An 18,111-nucleotide genomic window follows, 5' to 3' on the forward strand; every position below is an offset into this window, starting at 1 on the left:
TTGAGTATTTTCTTCAAAACACTTACGGAGGAGTGGGGAGTTTGTGAGGGGATAGATAAACAAGATGAAACTATGAGTTGGAGCTGGGTGATGGAGACAGAAGAGTTCGTTATACTACTATTTCTGTTAATGCTTATGTTTTATTGTTTTCTATAATAAAATACTTTTAAAAATGAATCTTTGAAATACAGAATACATGTATTTCTTGATCTGTGTTCAGGACAATTTGCTATGAGGTGAGGAATACCAGAACCGAGGCTCAGAGAAAGGGGTTTGGAGGAGGCAGGTAAGAGCTGAGCTCTCATCAGGATAAGCAACAGTCCTGTAAGGTGGGAAAGTAGGAACATATCTGGATGGATGGATATCGACAAGTGCCAGTTAGGGAGACTGGCCATATCTGGAGCTGTTAGGTGCTAAAGCAGTGTTCATGTTAGCACAGATGCTGAGCCCCAAGAGTGGGGAAAGACTGAGGGTGGAGGACTATGCCCGCCACTTAAAACACTGTAGGAAGCCCATCAAAGTCAGCCATGGGCAGCACGTCTTGTGTCTCAGATATTCACATAGACTATCTTCCTGCTCAACCTCTCTACTCATTCTCTCTTTCTCTGTTTTTCTCCCTCTGCTAATCCCACTCTTCTTTATGATATGCTGGGACATTGTTCTCAGCATCACCTATTCTCCTCTGACTTGAGACCCAGCGCCTTGTGCCAGTCCTTCCCACTCCTTGTTCAGCCATGTTTGGCTGGTAGGCCTGGAAAAGAAAGCTGGAAAGAATGTGCTGAGTAACTCCAAAAGACTCTAGATGTGCCCATTCCAACAATGCTGAGACACAGTGCCCAGCCAGATAAGATACTGGAGCGCAGCACAAAGAGAAAAATATGCTCATGCTCCCTGTGGAAAGCAAACCACACTGGGTCATTTAGATATCATGTGGCTAAAGCAGATCTAGTGTTTGTTGATGTCATTCTTATTTAAAACTCTTTCTAAAAGAATAACTAAGAGCAGCTTGCTGCTGTGAATCACCAGGCCTTCAAACCCTATGTTTTAGAAAATTGATGAGTGAGGGGCTGGGACCAAATAACTTGCCAGTCTACAACATGTGGGTTATACATCGGGAAGTGCGGATCACACTCAGATTTTCACGCAGTGGAAGCTATCTAGGAAATCTGGAGCAAGCTATTCTGTTTGGGAAAATAAAGAGCTATGAATTTAGTAGTTTCTCCTCAATACTCAATTATGAAATCACCAAAACTGAGACTGGGAGATTCTAGGTAAACCAATAAACTTTGCTGGGATTTAATGTCCCCATCTAGCAAATGAGTTAATTAGAATAGATGGTCTCTAAAGATTCTCCTCAGCTCTAAACTTATAATTCCACGAAACACTTAAGACAAAACAACTTTCTTATCACGGAAAATTTCAAAAAGACACCTAACGTAGAGACCAATATGAGGAGTCCTCAAGTACCAGACAGTCCACTTCAACAACTGTTCAATTCTATTTTCCTTCCCTGCTACTTACTCACCCTCCTGCTGGCACTCTATTACTTTGAAGCAAATCCTAGACATCATAGGAAATATATTTTAATGACTTCTCTTGGAGCAAAGATAGTCTACAAATAACAGATCAGATAGTCAGTCTTCCCACTTTTCCTGGAGACCTTCCCTTACTGCAATTGTAAACACTATCAGTAAACTCAGCAGTATAGGATACTAAGTATTATATGCTGAACCCAATTATACTCAGTAAAGGAAGAGCTACCATTAACGACCACTTGCTATCTTCCAGGTATTACTGTGCTGTATTAGTTATCTACTGCTGTGTAACAAATTACCCCCAAATTTTGTGGCTGGAAACAAGAAAGATGTATTATTTCATAGTTTCTGTGAATAAAGACCCCAGGAGCAGCTTAGCTGGGTGATTCTGGCTCAGCCCTGTCAGGAGGCTGCAATCTAGGTGTTGGCTGTGGCTGCGGTCAGCTCAAGGCTTGACTTGGTGAGAATCCACTTCTGAACTCACTCACAGGGCTACCTGATGACATTGTAGCTGGCTTCCCTCGGGGTGAGCAAGCCAAGAGGACAAGACAGAGAGAATCCAAGACTGAAGCCACAGCGTTTTTTATAACCTCACCTTGTTAGAAACGTCTCATCACTTCTGATGTATTGTGTGTGTTAGAAGCCAGTCAATAAGTCCGCCCCACACTCACTGGAGGGGGACTGCACAAAGGCATAAACCGGGAGGCAGGGATCACTGTAAGCTACAAAGAGAGGTTGCTCATCACACGCGCCAAGTATTGATTACTGAACTGATAGTTATAGCTTAACTGTAAATTAATAAATGATTTCACTTCTTATATCATTCTACCCACTTGAGAGACCAGGAAAATTAAGTAACTTGCCAAGGACAGAGTAGAAGAAAGTGAGGAAACCATAGACAGATTAATTTCAGCCATTCATCATATATTGGTTACTCTGTGAGGGAGTGGGGATCCAGAAGAGACTATGACATGTGAATACACAGCCGTGACACATGTGAACCCTGCTCTCACAGAGCTTACAGTCTAGTGTAGAATTCAGATATTAATAAATTACAAAAATAATTAATTACAATAACCAGATTAAACTACTAGATTTATAATGCTTCTGTTAAACACAGAGTTGAATAAAACAGATAAAAAAGTATAGATGTATAAAGGTCTTTGAATATTCTTGTGAAAAGCAATGTTTAGAAGTCTTTGAAGAGAACAGGAAGACAAAAATAACATGGCAGCTACAGCACTGAAAATGGCTGCCCAAAATATCTTGCTTATTTTAAGAAAATTTTTAACATTTCCATTCAACTCCTTTGCATTGCTGATCCACAGAAATCTGCAGAGTGACCGTGCTCAGTCAGACGTCCTTATTCCCCTCTTCAATGGGCTGATTCTTCTAAGCATTCTTGTATCTATCCAGGCTCAACCCAAACTGTGACAGTCTAACAATTCTAACAATTATATTGCTATTGGACACCCCAGCTCCCCCTCCCACTTTTTTAGACAGTCTAATATTTATGTTTGAAAATTAAAATGAACTTATTTGATTCCTGGGCACTTAAGAGTGCAGGTGAGAAGGCTGCTGAATCAAAGACTTTCAGACCTAAGAACAGCTACCTTAGACAAAAAATTAGGCCCAAAACATTCAAATTCATTCTATGAAATTTTGGGTGGAAAATGGCAATGAAAATCTATAGGACAATTAAAATAGTGAAAAAAAATTAAAGAAGTTCTTAAATCTTACACTGCAAATTGAGAAAACCCTGTCAAGGAAATGGAAGAGATACTCCGGCTTCCATTTTTCATTCCTGTGGGTGCAAAAAACTGGGGAAAGAGGAAAAAGCTTTCAATCTGTGAGTGTTAATGAAATGTGTCCATTAAGAAATCTTGCCTATATTCAATGTTTTTAAACTATTCACTAATTTTGCCCTTGAAAAAGGAAGAAGTGTACAAGCTAAATTTTTAAGTATTAGTTCCTTTTTAAACCTCTATCCAGATCGTCAAAGACTGGTTTCCACGGGGCTCAAACTGACTCCAAACCATTACTAACCGGACTCAATTGCTGTGCATTTCTACTGAACCAATTGTGACTCCTAATGTGGCTAGGAAAACAGTTTCTGCTATTGGCTACAAAATTCAAATTATCCATATATACAATAAACTTCAGAAGTAAACTGACAACAGGGCCTTCATGCCCAAGGTCTAATCTCGTACTTTCTGGCAAAAATACAGATTAAGTAAGGAGGGAGTAATTCTCAGGAAAATGATCATTATCTCTGTGACTACTTATCAGTTGTGCACAATCCCTACCAATCCTAATTTTCACCTGCCATGGAATCTATGAAGTCACTCGCCAATTTCTTTTCGGCTAGGAGGTGAAAAAGTTCTCATTTGTTTCAAACCATTTGCTTCTTCCTGAATAAGTAGTTACTCTTTCTCACTACAATAACTTCAAAACGTTGTCAAAAATACCTCGCAAAATTTGCATTAAGGCGAAACGACTTTGCACGCGTCCGCTGTTGATAATGAGGCTGCACTTACTTAGGAGGCAGGAGAGGACTGATTGTGGAAACAAGCGATTTCCACCTTGGGAGTTCCCATCCCGACATCTCGGCCGAGGGAGCGACCGGGGCGCTGCAGCCTGGAAGGGACTTCGGGAAGCGCCAGGCAGCAGGTTTCTCTCCGGAGACCCCCGGTGATGCGTGGGAATTCCAACTCCCACCCTAAGAAGGAAACTTCTCGTCCAGAGAGACCTGTATCCCTCTCGGCACTCTCCTCAGTGACTTTTAGCGACTCGGCGTCACTTTCCCCGTCTTTGAAAAACCCGAGAGGAGCAGCGGCCACCTGCCCGAGGCCACGGCAATAAAGCCGCACCACCCTCGAGTCCGAGCCCCACAGGGAGGGGTGCGCCCCTGGGCCCCTCCTCCCCAGCTCGGCGTCTGCTCGGGGCTCGCAAGCGGGCAGGGCTGGTACCCCGCGCCCCGCAGGGGTCGCGGCGGGAGGCGGAGGAGGGGAGCGCCGGCCGCGCGGCCTCGGCCCTCCGGGGGGCGGGGCCCGAGCGCTGCCCCGCCCCCCGCGTCCTCCCTTCCCCGCCCCGCCCCCACGCCCTTTTCCACCCGCCCCCGCAGTAGGAAAGGGAGAGGGAGGGGGGAAGGAAAGTGCTCCTCTGTGGAAAGGGGCGGAAGGAGGGGGAGAAAAAAAAGAAAAAGGGAACAGAAACATGGCCGTCCGCTGTCCGGGCGGCCGTGCCGCGGAGAGCTCCTAGGCGAGCCGCCATCCGCACGGCGGGCCTCGCGTGAGCCGGGCGCCGGCGCGAGCTCGCACCCCGGCCGTTACCCCTCACTGCCTGCGGCGCCCCTCGAGTCCGAGCCCTTGAGGCGGCGCAGGCGCAGAGCGGGCCGTGGCGGCGGCGGCTGCGGCGGCGGCCGCCGGAGCGAGTCCCCCGCCCTGCCCTGCCGAGGGCGCCCAGGCCGCGAAGCCGGCGCTTTCATGCCCCAGCAAGGGGCTGTGTCCTGGGGGCGCTGAAGGAGGAGCGCGCGGCAGGTGAGTCTGGGCGGAGGGCCTTTCGCGGAGGAACCCTGCGCCGCGCGTCCGCCGGGTCCGCGCCCCCGGGCAGGGAGGGCGCCGGGCAGGTAGCAGCTCGGCGGGCTGATTCCAATGGCCGGCCTACGGGGGGTCGCCGAGGAGGCGGAGAGTGGCCGGGTTGGCATTCCTGGCCTAGTTTCCCCGCGGTTTCCGGGGGCGGGGAGTCCCCCGAGCCTGCGGGGTGTGTTGGGGGCGAGGCTGCGCCGGGAAGGGCCTCCCCGCGCCGCCGCCCGGGCTCCCGAGAGCCACTTGCGTGGAAGCGCTGGGGCTCTGGGCCCCGGGACCGCGGGCTGGGGGTGGGGTGGGGGCGGGGTGGGGGCGGCGTGGGAATCGGGGGTTCCTGAGGGGGTTTTGGGGCAGAGCGGGCGGAGAGCTAGGGCCCAGGGTGTCGAAAAGGATCGGGAGAGGGTGCGGGGAGAACCGGGGGCCCGGGCAGGTGTCGCAGGTGAATTGAGCGCATTTCCTCCTCTGCCTAAGAGTGGCCGATCCTCAGGGCTTCTTTGTTGGGGATGACTTTTAGGAAGGCAGGTTCCATTCAACTCCGAGTGACTGAACACAAATGAAACCAACTAATGAGCACCTAGTGCTGACTCCTGTAAAGAGTTGTAACTTTGCTGCATTGAGGATGCTGTCATGTCCTTGTTTCTTCCCTTTTTCTGCTTCATAGACCTTTTCCCTCCCAAAGACCATGCCCCATCAGAACAAATAAGGAATGACCCAGTTTTTAAATAGTATCCCCCTCCCCCATTATGTGTTTGTTTCACACGGGAAAATTTAGGGCAGTTACCAAAGTTACTTGTGGAAATGTAAGAGAGTGTCATCTCCAGTAATGAACACTCAGCTATCTGTGTTTTTGCCTCAGAGAGCTTGTCAAGCATTGTAGTCTAGGAAATTGATTTACTGAGCCTGGTTAATTGTGTGCAAAACCGTGTTAAGGCGTTCTCCCTAGACCCTAATTTACGGTGGGTGTAGGTCTTCCCTTCCGGTCTCCGGGTTTAGAAAATGAAGGATAGAGTAAGATAGGAGAGAATGTTAGTGCTAAAGTGGTGAGTTCTCAGTAAGTATTTGGTTTGAGGTGATCATGTGTCTTAAGCTATCTGAAATGCAGAGTGATGTATGATTTTTTGTGTACACGTGATAAGGGCAAAATTAGTTGCAAAAGAAAAACATCTCTGAGCATTCAAGGATTCCTGTTCTTGATCAATATAACCGTGACAGAATACCGTCCTATATTTTATTTTCTGCCCTGTTCTTTGTATTACTGTTAAAAAGTTGGTAAACTGCTTTCTTGCTGTGAGACTGAACTCGGAGATGAATTTAGATTTATTTTCATGAGGTTGGTCTACCTCTCATGTAGAGCCTTTGACTCATGTCCTTAGTCATGGCAAACTCCGCCCACACTTTCCCCTCATTGGTGTCTCCTGTGGCCATTTTGCAAAATAGTTGATTGGGACTAGGAATCTGACCTTTTATATTAATGATTTTAGTGAACTGGTAATATGTCGGTTGATTTTGGCCATAGTAACTCACTTACTGTACTAGTGTTCAGGCTTGTTAATTTGGATAATTGAGAAGTTATGATGCTAGAAATGTTGAAGTTGTATATTGGAGTAATTTGCTCTTGTATAATTTGTAAATGAGTGCATTCTGTTGTTGAGAATAAATATAGTATTTTGTAGTATAAACTTGAGCTCTTCAGCTGAGGAAATTGGTGGTAGAGTTGGTATGTGGAGACTATTCTTAAAAGGCAAATGTTTTAAATTACAAGGAACTGCAGTGGTGTGGAGGCTATGGCAGTTCGTGGTGCCAGACTTGGAAGGTTGTTTGGTTGAGTTGCTCTCTTTAAAGAAACATGTTAAGTATCTGCAATAAAATCTAATTTGTAGCTATACACAACAGATTTTGCATGCTAAATAATAACCCGACAAGGCACCTTTGCTCTGTATGTATCTGTCAGTTAAGACCAAAACATCTCATCTTTTCATTGGAGTTTTCTGCCAAGACAAACATTGATTTTGCACTGGCTTTGCTGCTCCGTTTGAAAGTTAGGTTTCAGTCTTACCCTTGCAACCTAAGTACAGGTTGTAAAGTAAAAAAGAAAACTGCTGAGTCAGAGGCAGGTTGTCGCATTTGGTCTTTCTGATTTGCAGAAATGGAATTTCTGTTATAATTTGAATTTCCAGTATAATATGCTTACTGAAACCTGGGTAGTAAGAGCAAATAAACTTTCATGATACATGGATTAAAATTTTGTCTTCTCTATGCTGGTGCCACAATTTGGACCTCCTCTTTCAGATTGTCCGTTTGACAGACTTGTAGCAATGGGATGCCTTGTTGGAATTGGAGATTATAAGAGTTAAAACTTGGGGAAAGAGTTTTAAATAGGACAACTGGTGTAAAATGGTAGGTCTTTAGCATCATTGTAGGACATTCCAAAATCAGATAATTTTATTATTTGAAATTTAAAAGTTATTATTTTGTGGGAAGATGTTAGGTAGTTGGTAAACTTAAAAATTTTTCTAATGTCAGTACATAATAATTACATATAAGTGTAATCGAGCTTAATGTGGTATTTGAAAACCATTTATTGGAAAAGACTATAATATGATTAAAGGAAATTCAGGAGGAGAAAATTTGTAATTCTCACCTATCTTATAAATACATTTTTCTGTACTCTAATTCGATTGTACTTGCATAATATATTAGTCTAATATACTAATCCTGTCTATACTTATAATTCTGTGGTTAATATTCATACCGTTGTCTTTTTAAACATAACATGTTTTCCCTGGTGCTGTGTATTACTATTATTTTGTGGTTTTTTAGTAGTCCCAAGTTTTACTACCACGGTTTATCTAACCATTTTCCTATCTTTTAACATTTTACTAATTCTACCTTTTTACTCTTAAAATAATGCTATAATGAAATCATTTTGCTAATATGGTGGTCCAAGCCAAATTACTTTTTGTGTGTGTGTGTGAGAGGAAGATTGTCCCTGAGCTAAAATCCATGCCAGTCTTCCTCTACTTTTGTACATGGGACGCTGCCACAGCATGTCTTGATGAGTGGTGTTCAGGTCTGCGCCTGAGATCCAAACCTATGAACCCTGAGCCACCCAAGTGGACGCGTGAACTTAACCACTATGCCACTGGGCTGGCCCGCCAAATTGCTTTTTAAACCTTCAAAAAAGTAAACATTCTTTGAACTACTTCCTTTGCAGTGAATCATTACCGCTCCTATAATATAGTATTTGAGAACTGAATTGAAGCAGGGTAAAAAACTGTAGATGTGCGTGTGTGACTTGAATTCATTGAGTAGGAATCAAAACATAAATTCATCGTTCTCCTTGTTGCTGACTTGCTGCAAGTTTCTGTATCTATTCATTTTACTTTTACAATATAATAAGTAATAGTCTTATAAGATTCTTAATACTATGGTCATAATGTGGGGTATAAATGTTTCTCAGTGTACCTTATTTCAACCAAACCTAATATTTGCAAATCTAGATTCATAATCTTTTGGCTTATAGAAGAGTCATTTTATAGAATTTTTAAAAATCTTTGAAATATTTTAAAGGATTATTGAATCTAGTTTTTTTAATTGTGTAAATGCAGTTCATTTATATCTTTAGAGATGCTTAGATACTGAGTCTCTGTTTTAATTATTGAATAAAACATCTGTTAAATAGGTACTATGCTATCTGCTAGGGGTAAAAAGGTGAATAACATATAGTCTGACTATTAAAGTCTGGTAGGTTAAGAAGTCTTATAAATAAGCACCATAACTACAAGATGACAATTCTAGAATAGAGCAGACGGTGCTATAGGAGCAGAGGGAAGTACCTGTGTTTGGTGTGGATTAGAGAGGTTTAACTGGGGAGTAAGCTGGAGGAATAAGTAGGGACTGTGTCATGAAGGGTCTTAAGAGCCAAATAAGAATTAAGATCCTACAGTGTGAGGAACAGGGAGCCCTTCAATTTTAAACTGTTAAATATCCTTGGTTCTATTGTGAGGGATGGGTTGGGGGAACAGCTAGAGCGAGGCTCATCAGCTAGAAGCATGTTCTAGCAGGTTCATCAGCTAGAAGATCTTGAAGGCATCTAGGTGAGCATTGAGAACAGCTTTGGTAGGGATAAGAAAAAATAGATAGAATTGAGAACTATTATATAATACATTTCCCTCTGGCTTCAAAGCCGTATCTCTTTAGCCTTATCTCTGGCCTACTGTGCACCTGTCACACTAGCTTACTTTCAAGTTCTTTCCCTTAGATCTCCTGCACATTCTATTCCATTTACATGTTACTTTTTCTGAGAGGTCTCTCCTGATCACACTGTCTAGTTAGGGAGATCAGCTATTATCATAGCACCTTGTTATTTTATTCTGTAGACTATCCTTCTTTCCTCCCTCCCCCCTTCTCCCCCTTCACTAGTTTGGGGGTTATATGCATTCTGACTCCTTTTCATGTTTTGTAAGTATGGGTCTATTTCTGATCTTTTTCTGTTCCGTTGGTCTGTATGTCTATCCTTATATCAATACTATATTGTCTTTATTACTATTTCTTTACAACAAGTCTTGCAGTCGGGTAGTGAATGTCTTCCAATATTGTCTTTTTTTCAAAAAATTTTTTTTTTTAACGATTGGCACCTAAGCTAACAACTGTTGTCGATCTTCTTTTTTTTTCTTTCTGCTTTTTCTCCCCAAATCCTCCCAGGATATAGTTGTATATTTTAGCTGTGGGTCCTTCTAGCTGTAGTACATGGGACGCCGCCTCAGCGTGGCCTGATGAGCGGTGCCATGTCCGCGCCCAGGATCTGAACCAGAGAAACCCTAGGCTGCCGCAGCGGAGTGTGTGAACTTTACCACTCGGCCACAGGGCCGGCCCCCTTTACAAAATTTTTTAGGTTATTTTAGATTTGTAGTATTTTCATATAAATTGTAAAATAAGCTTGCCAGTTTCTACAAAAAGCCTTATGGGAAGAATTGATATTTTAATAATATTGAGTCCTCTGATACTTTAACATGGCTTAGCCCTCCATTTCTTTAGATCTCTCTAGTTTTTTCTGCAGTGTTTTTATAATTTTCGTATTTTAGGTCTTGCACATATTTTGTTCAATTTATTCTAAGTATTTCATGTTTTTTGATGCTATTGTCAATGATACTGTATTTTTAAATTTCTTTTTCCAATTGTTTGTTAATAGTGTATAAAAATACAGTTGATTCTTTCGTATATTGCCCTTATATTCTGTTACTTTCCTCAATTCACTTTTCAATTCCAGCGGATTTTATGTAGATTCCTTAGGGTTTTCTTCATATACAATCAGAATGTCTGCAGAGAAAGTCAGTTTTGCTTCTCTATTTCCAATCAGTATATCTTTTACTTTTTCTTCCCTTGTTGCCACTGGCTAGGGTAGTGCTGTTTACTAGAAATATAGTGTAAGCCACATGTGTAGTTTTAAATTTTCTAGTAGCTCCACACTAGGAAGTAACGAGTGACATTAAATTTAATATATTTTTTAATTCCACTACATCCAAAATATTATTCACATGTGTAGTAGTTTCCCTAGGGCTGTTGTAACAAATTACCACAACCATTGAAATTTATTCTCTCACAGTTCTGGAAACTAGAAGTCTGCAATCAAGGTGTTGGCCAGGACATCCTCCCTCTGAAGGCTCTGCGAAAGAATCCTTCTTTGCCTCTTCTTATTTCTGGTGGTTGCTGGCAATCCTGTTTCTTTTTATGTCAGTTTTGGTGGTTTGTGTCTTTAGAGAATTTGTTCATTTCATCTAAGTTATTTAATTTATTGGGATGAAAGTATTTATAATATTCTCTTATTAATGTTTAAAGGATCTGAATGATGTACCTTCTTTCATTCCTCATGTTAGTACTACCTGCCTCTTGCTTTTTTCCTAATTTAGAGGTATGGATTTTTTTTGCTATTGCTTGTCCATTTTTTATTTTATTGATTTCTGCTCTTTTAGTTTTTTCCCTCTACTTACTCTTGGTTTAGTACACTTTTTCTAGCATCTTAAGATGGACATTTAGATGACTGATTTAAAAACTTTTCTCTTTTCTAACATAAGTGTTTAAAAGCTATAAATTTTCTTCTAAACACTGCTTAGCTGCATCTCACAAATTGATTTCTGTTATTTTTTTCTTCAGTTAAAAATATTGTCTAGGGGCTATCCCTGAGGTGTAGTGGTTAAGTTCAGTGTGCTCCGCTTCAGCAGCCCAAGTTCCGTTCTAGGGTGCAGACCTGCACCACTTGTTGGTGGACGTGCTCTGGCGGCGACCCACATACACAATGGAGGAAGATTGGCACAGATGTTAGTGCAGGGTGAATCTTTCTCAAGCAAAAAGAGGAAGATTGGTGACAGATGTTAGCTCAGGGTGAATCTTCCTCAGCAAAAGGTACATATATATTTTCTAATTTCTCTTGTGATTTTTTTTTTGATCCATGGATTGTTTAGAAAAGTGTTGTTTACTTTTTAAATACTTGGAGAATTTTGTAAGCTGTCTTTGTATTGTGATTCCAAATTTAATTCCATTGTGGTCAGAGAACATGTTCTGTATGATTTATATTCTGTAAAATTTATCCAGCCTTGTTTTATGGTTTATCTTGGTGAATTTTCTGTGTGTACTTGAAAAGAGTGTCTGTATTACTGTCGTTGGATGGAGTGTTCTATGAATATCAATTATGTCAAGTTAGTTGATAGCATTCTTCAAATTTTGTGTATTCTTACTGATTTCCTGTATACCTGTTCTATGAATCACTGAGAGAGGAGTGTTGAAATCTGTAATTGTGGATCAGTTTATTTCTCCTTTCAGCCTTGTCAGTTTTGGCTCCATATACTTTGACACTATCTTGTTAGATGTATATACATGCTTAGGATTATTACATCTTGATGAATTAACTCTTTTATTCTTATTATGAAATTCCTCTTTATCCCTGCTCTGAAATCTTCCTTTGCCTGTTATTAATATGGCCACTCTAGCTTTCTTATGATTAAAATTTATGTTGCATCTTTTTGCATCCTTGTACCTTTTTGAAAATAGACTTTTTTAGAACAGTTTTAGACTTACAGAAAAATTGAGAAGATATTACAGAATTCCCTATACCCCAGACCCAGTTTCTCCTATTATTAACATCTTTTATTAGCATGGTATATTTGTTACAATTAATGAACCAATATTGATACATTATTGATAACTAAAGTCTATAGTTTATTCACATTTCCTTAATTTTACCTAATGTTCTTTTTTCTGTTCCAGGATCCCATCCATGTACATTACATTTAGTTGTCATGTCTCCTTAGGCTACTTTTGGACTTTTCTTGTTTTGATGACCATGACAGTTTTTTGTTTTTTGTTTTTTTTTTTTGAGGAAGATTATCCCTGAGCTAACTGCTGTCAATCCTCCTCTTTTTGCTGAGGGAGACTGGCCCTGAGCTAACATCCATGCCCATCTTCCTCTACTTTAGATGTGGGACGCCTACCACAGCATGGTGTTTGCCAAGTGGTGCCATGTCCGCATCCGGCATCTGAACCCGTGAACCCCGGGCTGCTGAGAAGTGGAACGTGCAAACTTAACCGCTGTGCCACTGGGCCAGCCCCAACCATGACAGTTTTGAGGAGTACTGGTCAAGCATTTTGTATTGGAATTTTGCTGATGTTTTTCTTAGGATTAGACTGGGATTGTGGGTTTTTGTGAGGGAGATCACAGTGAAATGCCTTTTTCATTACATCATATTCAGGGTACGTACTATCATCATGATTTATGACTTTGATGTTGATCTTGATTACCTGGCTGAGGCAGTGTTTGCTGTGTTTCTCCACCGTAAAGTTACTCCCCTCATCCCTCTTTCCTTTCATACTCTTTGAAAGGAAGTCATTAAGCTCATCCCACACTGAAGGAGAAGGGAGTTATACTCACTTCTTGAGGATAGAATACATAAATTATTTGGAATTCTTTTGCATGAGAGATTTGTCTCTTTTCTTTCATTTATTTATTTAGTCATAGCATTTACTTATGACAGTATGGACTTAGGGATATTTATTTTATACTTTGGGTTATAATCAAATACTACTTTCTTTGCTCAAATTGTTTCAGCCTTGGCTATTGAGAGCTCTTTCCGTTGGCTCCTGGGCTCCTTTGACGTACACCCATCAGTGTGAGTTTGTTTGTTTGCCTGCTTGTTTGTTTTCTGAGCACTTGATTTCTGCCACTAAAAAATGCTCCAGACTCATTTTGTGTGTTTCCTGTCCAGTCCTATAATCATCCAGTTCTTCAAGAAGCCTTGGTTCCTTTCATTGGAGAATGGTGTTAGAAACCAAGATCTGGGTACTAGGTGTCCTGGTTGCTACTCGGGTATCATTGCTTCTAGGCATTCTCAACTGATTGAACAAAGAAATATACTTGTGTATATTAGCCTGTTATATGTATATCTATAAATCCTTCTATATTTAGCCATCTGTATTTATATTAAGCTAAATATGAGTTCATGCTGAGTCTCCAACTTTAATCCATTACCATATGGATCATCCTAGCCTCCTCCTCTTGCTTATCTGTAAATGCCTACTCTGACAGTGAGAAAGTTGGCTCCTACCATGCATCGTTCATCTACATAATGGTTCAGTTCCAGTGTACATATATAGCAGTATCAGAATTGTTAACTCATACCCCTTTGGGGAACAGTTTTATCAGCTAGAATGCCTGTTTGCAGTTCCTTTTGCCTTTGATTTACAGATACCACCCATTTCTTAAGTTACTTTGGTCAGCATCTCCCCTCCCTGCCCCTCACTTCAGTGAAGTTGTTTCATATGTTTGTAATACAATTATATGCTCTTGACCTACTTCACGTTCCTCCAGGGGATCCTCTGACTGCCTCAGTGTTTTAAAAAAATATTTGCATACATTAAAGCTCACTCTGTGCTGTAAATTCCTATGAATTTTGGCAAATGCCTAATGTCATGTATCCACCGTTACAGTATCATACAGAATAGTTTTACTTATGTAAAAAAATCCCTTGTACTTCAACTCTGCAACCCTCTCTGCCTCACCACAAAGCCCTGGAAACCACTGATCTCTTTCTACTGTTTCTGTAGTTTTGCCTTTTCTAGAACATTCCATAAATGGAGTCACATAGGATATAGCCTTTTCAGACTGGCTTCTTTCACTTCACGATGTGCATTTAAGGTTCCTCCATGTTTTTTTCATGGCTTGATATCTCATTTCTTTTTATCACAGAATCATCCATTGTATAGCTGTATTACAGTTTATCCATTCACCTATTGGAGAACATTTTCTTTGCTTCCAGATTTTGATGATTATGAATAAAACAAACATTGTGTGTAGGTTTTGCGTGGACATAAGTTTTTGAATCTTTTGGGTGAATACCTAGGAGTGTGATTGCTGGATTGTGTAGTAAGCTTATGTTTAGCTTTGTAAGAAATTGTCAAACTGTCTTCTAAAGTGGCTGTTCATCTTGCATTCCCGTCAGCAGTAAATCAAAGTTCCTGTTTCCCATCTTCGTCGGCATTTGGTATTGTCAGTTTTTAAACAATTTTAGCCATTCTAATAGGTGTATATTGATTACTTGTTATTTCAATTTGCGTTTCTCTAATGACTAATGATGTTGTGTATTTTTTCGTATACGTATTTGCCATATGTATATCTTCTTTGATGAGGTATTTGTTCAGGTGTTTTGCCCTTTTCTTTGCGGGGGGGAAGATTAGCCCTGAGCTAACATCCACTGCCAGTCCTCCTCTTTTTGGTGAGGAAGATTGGCCCTGAGCTAACATCTGTGCCCATCTCCCTCTACTTTATATGTGGGACGCCTGCCACAGCATGGCTTGATGAGCTGTGCGTTGGTCCATGCCCAGGATCCAAACCAGCCAACCCCAAGCTGCTGAAGCGGAGCACTCAAACTTAACCACTATGCCACTGGACCAGCCCCTTTTGCCCATTTCTTAATGGGGTTGTTTGTTTTCTTCCTGTTGAGTTCTAAGAGTTTTTTGTGTATTTTGGATACCACTGCTTTATCAGATATGTGTTGTGCAAATATTTTCTCACACTCTGTGGCTTGTCTTTTCAATTCTCTTTAACAGTGTCTTTCACTGAAGTTTTTTGTTTGTTTTGTTTGGGGTTTTTTTTGGTGAGGAAGATTGGCCCTGAGCTAACATCTGTTGCCAGTCTTCCTCTTTTTTTTTTTCTCTCTAAAGCCCCAGCACATAGTTGTATGTCCTAGTTGTAGATCATTCTAGTTCTTCTGTGTGGGATGCTGTCACAGCGTGGCTTAATAAGCGGTGTGTAGGTCCATACCCGGGATCCAAACTGGTGAACCCCAGGCCGCCAGAGCAGATTATGTGAACTTAACCAGTCGGCCATGAGGCCGGCCCCCAGAAGTTTTTAATAAAGTCTACCTTATTAATTTTTTGTTTCATGGATTGTGCTTTTGGTGTTGTATCTAAAAACTCATTGCCAACCCAGGATCACATAGATTTTCTCCTATATTTTCTTCTAAGAAGTTTTATAGTATTGTGTTTTATATGTAGGTCTATGATCCATATTGAATTACTTTTTATAGAGGTGTCTTAGTTTAAATTCTTCTTTTTTTTGGCATATCAACGTCCAATTTTTCCATCACTGTTTGTTGAAAGACTCTCCTTTCTCCATTGAATTGCCTTTGCTCCTTTGTTAAAGATCAGTCATCCTTTTACTTTATCACATTTGTGTCTATATTTAAAATATGTTTCCTGTAGATAGCTGAGTTGTCTTGTTTTTTTATCCAGTCTAATAACTTCTGTCTTTTAATAGAAGTGTTTAGACCACTTAAAAATTTCCTCTTTAAAATCAGCTTTATTCAGATATAGTTTATACACCATAAAATTCACCCATTTAGAGGATACAATTCACTGGTTCTCAGTATATTTACAGAGTTTTGCAACCATCAGCATAATTTAATTCAGAGCATTTTCAGCTCCCCAGAAAGAAACCTTGTGTCCATTAGCAGTCACTGTCTAACTCCCCTCTCCTCTCCCCCAGCCCTAGGCAACCACTAATCTATTTACTGTCTCTCTAGATTTGCCTGTTCTGGACATTTCCTATTGATAAACTCACACAATATGTGATCTTTTGTGATTGGCTTCTTTCACTTAGGATGCTGTTTTCAGGTTCGTTCATGTTGTTGTATCAATACTTCATTCCTTTTTATTTATTTTTTTGAGGAGCAGGAGTCAAGTTTTTTATTTGTTCATTTCTTACATTTGAAGTACTCCTCGATGACATCCTTGGCCTGAGACTCTTTGCCATAGTCCTTCGCCACTACACAACTGCAACCAGCCACTTTCTGGGGCATTCCCCCTCGGTCAGTTTTGCAGAGGCCTGCCCATTCCCCTAGTTTTTTGTTGTCATCAACCTTAATCAGGCTGATCTGGTGTTGGGCACAAAGGACCTCCACCGACTTCACATACACAGGCTCGTCGCAGTTGGATGCAAGCACACAAAGATGAGCTTGGCGCTTGTCTAGGGCCTTGGCAGCTTCGCGGATCCGGTGTGGCAGGCCGTCGTGGATGAGGGCGGTCTTCAGCTCCTCTTGGAAGGTGCCGTTGACGTCCATTACACCTCCAGCAGCGATGCCTTCCAGGGCATGGCGTTGAGTCACGGGTGGAGCCGAATCTTGAACGCACTGCGCCTCCGTCTCTGCACGACTCAGCAGCGGCAGGAGAAGAGCTGCATTCCTTTTTAAAAAAAATTGTGGCAAAATTCATGTAATATAAAATTCAGCATTTTAACAACTATAAAAATGTACGACTCAGTGGCATTTAGTACATTCACAATGTTATGTGACTATCACCACTATCTAGTTCCAGAATGTTTTCATCACCCCAAAAGGAAACCGTTTTCCCTTTAAGTAGTCACTCTTCATTTCCTCTCCCCTAGCCGTTAGCAACCACTAGTCTGTTTTCTTTCTCTATGGATTTGCCTGTTCTGGTCATTTCCTGTAAATGGAATCATATGCAATATGTGACCTTGGGGTTTGGCATCTTTTCCTTAGCATCATACTTCCTGGTTTTTTTTTTGGGGGGGGAAGATTAGCCCTGAGCTAACGACTGCTGCCAATCCTCCTCTTTTTGCTGAGGAAGCCTGGCCCTGAGCTAACATCTGTGCCCATCTTCCTCCACTTTACATGTGGGACGCCTACCACAGCATGGCTTGCCGTGCTGTGCCATGTCCACATCTAGGATCTGAACCAGTGAACCCTCAGCCGCCGAAGTGGAACGTGTGAACTTAACCGCTGTGCCACCGGGCCAGCCCCAGTATCATACTTTCTGGATTCATCCATGTTATAGCATGTCTCAGTAGTACTTCATTCATTTTTCTGGCTGAATAAAATTCTAGTGCATGGAAATACCATATTTCGTTTATTGATTCCTAACTTGATCAATACTTGGGTTATTTTGGTTTTTATTTTAATTAATTTTTTATTGTGGTAACATTGGTTTATGACATTATATAAATTTCGGATATACATCATTATATTTCGATTTCTGTGTAGATTATATCATGTTCACCACCCAAACACTGATTACAATCCATCACCATACACATGTGCCTAGTGACCCCTTTCACCCTCCTCCCTCCCTGCTTCCCCTCAGGTAACCACCAATCCAATCTCTGTCTCTCTCTCTTTTTTTTCCTATCAGGAAGATTGGCCCTGAGCTAACATCTGTTGCCAATCTTCTTCCTTTTTTTTTTCTGCTTCCCCCCCCCCCCAAATCCCCGAAGTACATAGTTGTATATTTTAGTTGTGGGTCCTTCCAGTCGTGGCATGTGGGACGCTACCTCAACGTGGCCTAATGAGCAGTGCCATGTCCGCGCCTAGGATCCAAACCGGCAAAACCCTGGGCCACCGAAGTGGAGCACGTGAACTTAACCACTTGGCCACGGGGCCGGCCCCAATCTTCCTCTTTTTGCTTGAGGAAGATTGTTGCTGAGC

General features: G+C 41.5%; 3 protein-coding genes across 16 annotated transcripts in view; 1 reads left to right on the forward strand and 2 right to left on the reverse strand.

Annotated features, from left to right (window-relative positions):
- The window catches only part of PLIN2 (perilipin 2), an 83,565-nt gene extending 78,943 nt beyond the window's left edge, over positions 1 to 4,622 (reverse strand). For 3 of the 11 annotated variants that reach the window (XM_070589775.1, XM_070589774.1, XM_070589790.1), the window contains exon 1: positions 4,073 to 4,583. Coding sequence is in view for 2 of the 11 variants with exons in the window: in XM_008530060.2 (XP_008528282.1) it covers positions 4,073 to 4,140 (68 nt within the window). In the remaining 9 variants the exon portion in view is untranslated. Of the gene's footprint in view, positions 1 to 4,072 lie in introns of all 11 variants that reach the window. The other 8 variants (XM_070589780.1, XM_008530060.2, XM_070589781.1 and 5 more) reach the window with 8 other exon arrangements.
- Positions 4,623 to 4,645: 23 nt separating this feature from the next.
- DENND4C (DENN domain containing 4C) overlaps positions 4,646 to 18,111 on the forward strand; it is a 113,561-nt gene continuing 100,095 nt past the window's right edge. For 2 of the 4 annotated variants that reach the window (XR_011531336.1, XR_011531337.1), the window contains exon 1: positions 4,651 to 5,074. The gene's annotated coding sequence lies outside the window, so the exon portion shown is untranslated. Of the gene's footprint in view, positions 5,075 to 18,111 lie in introns of all 4 variants that reach the window. The other 2 variants (XM_070589755.1, XM_070589754.1) reach the window with 2 other exon arrangements.
- On the reverse strand, positions 16,347 to 17,785 carry LOC139078409 (small ribosomal subunit protein eS12-like). Its single transcript, XM_070589792.1, has one exon. The coding sequence runs from the start codon at positions 16,729 to 16,731 to the stop codon at positions 16,366 to 16,368; it is 366 nt and encodes a 121-aa protein (XP_070445893.1). The 5' UTR covers positions 16,732 to 17,785; the 3' UTR covers positions 16,347 to 16,365.

The sequence above is a fragment of the Equus przewalskii genome, chromosome 22 (assembly GCF_037783145.1).
Source record: "Equus przewalskii isolate Varuska chromosome 22, EquPr2, whole genome shotgun sequence".
Lineage (NCBI taxonomy): Eukaryota > Metazoa > Chordata > Mammalia > Perissodactyla > Equidae > Equus > Equus przewalskii.

Coding starts and splice junctions, on each gene's coding strand:
- LOC139078409 (XM_070589792.1), bottom strand. CDS start 16,731: ATGGACGTCAACGGCACCTTCCAAGAGGAGCTGAAGACCGCCCTCATC.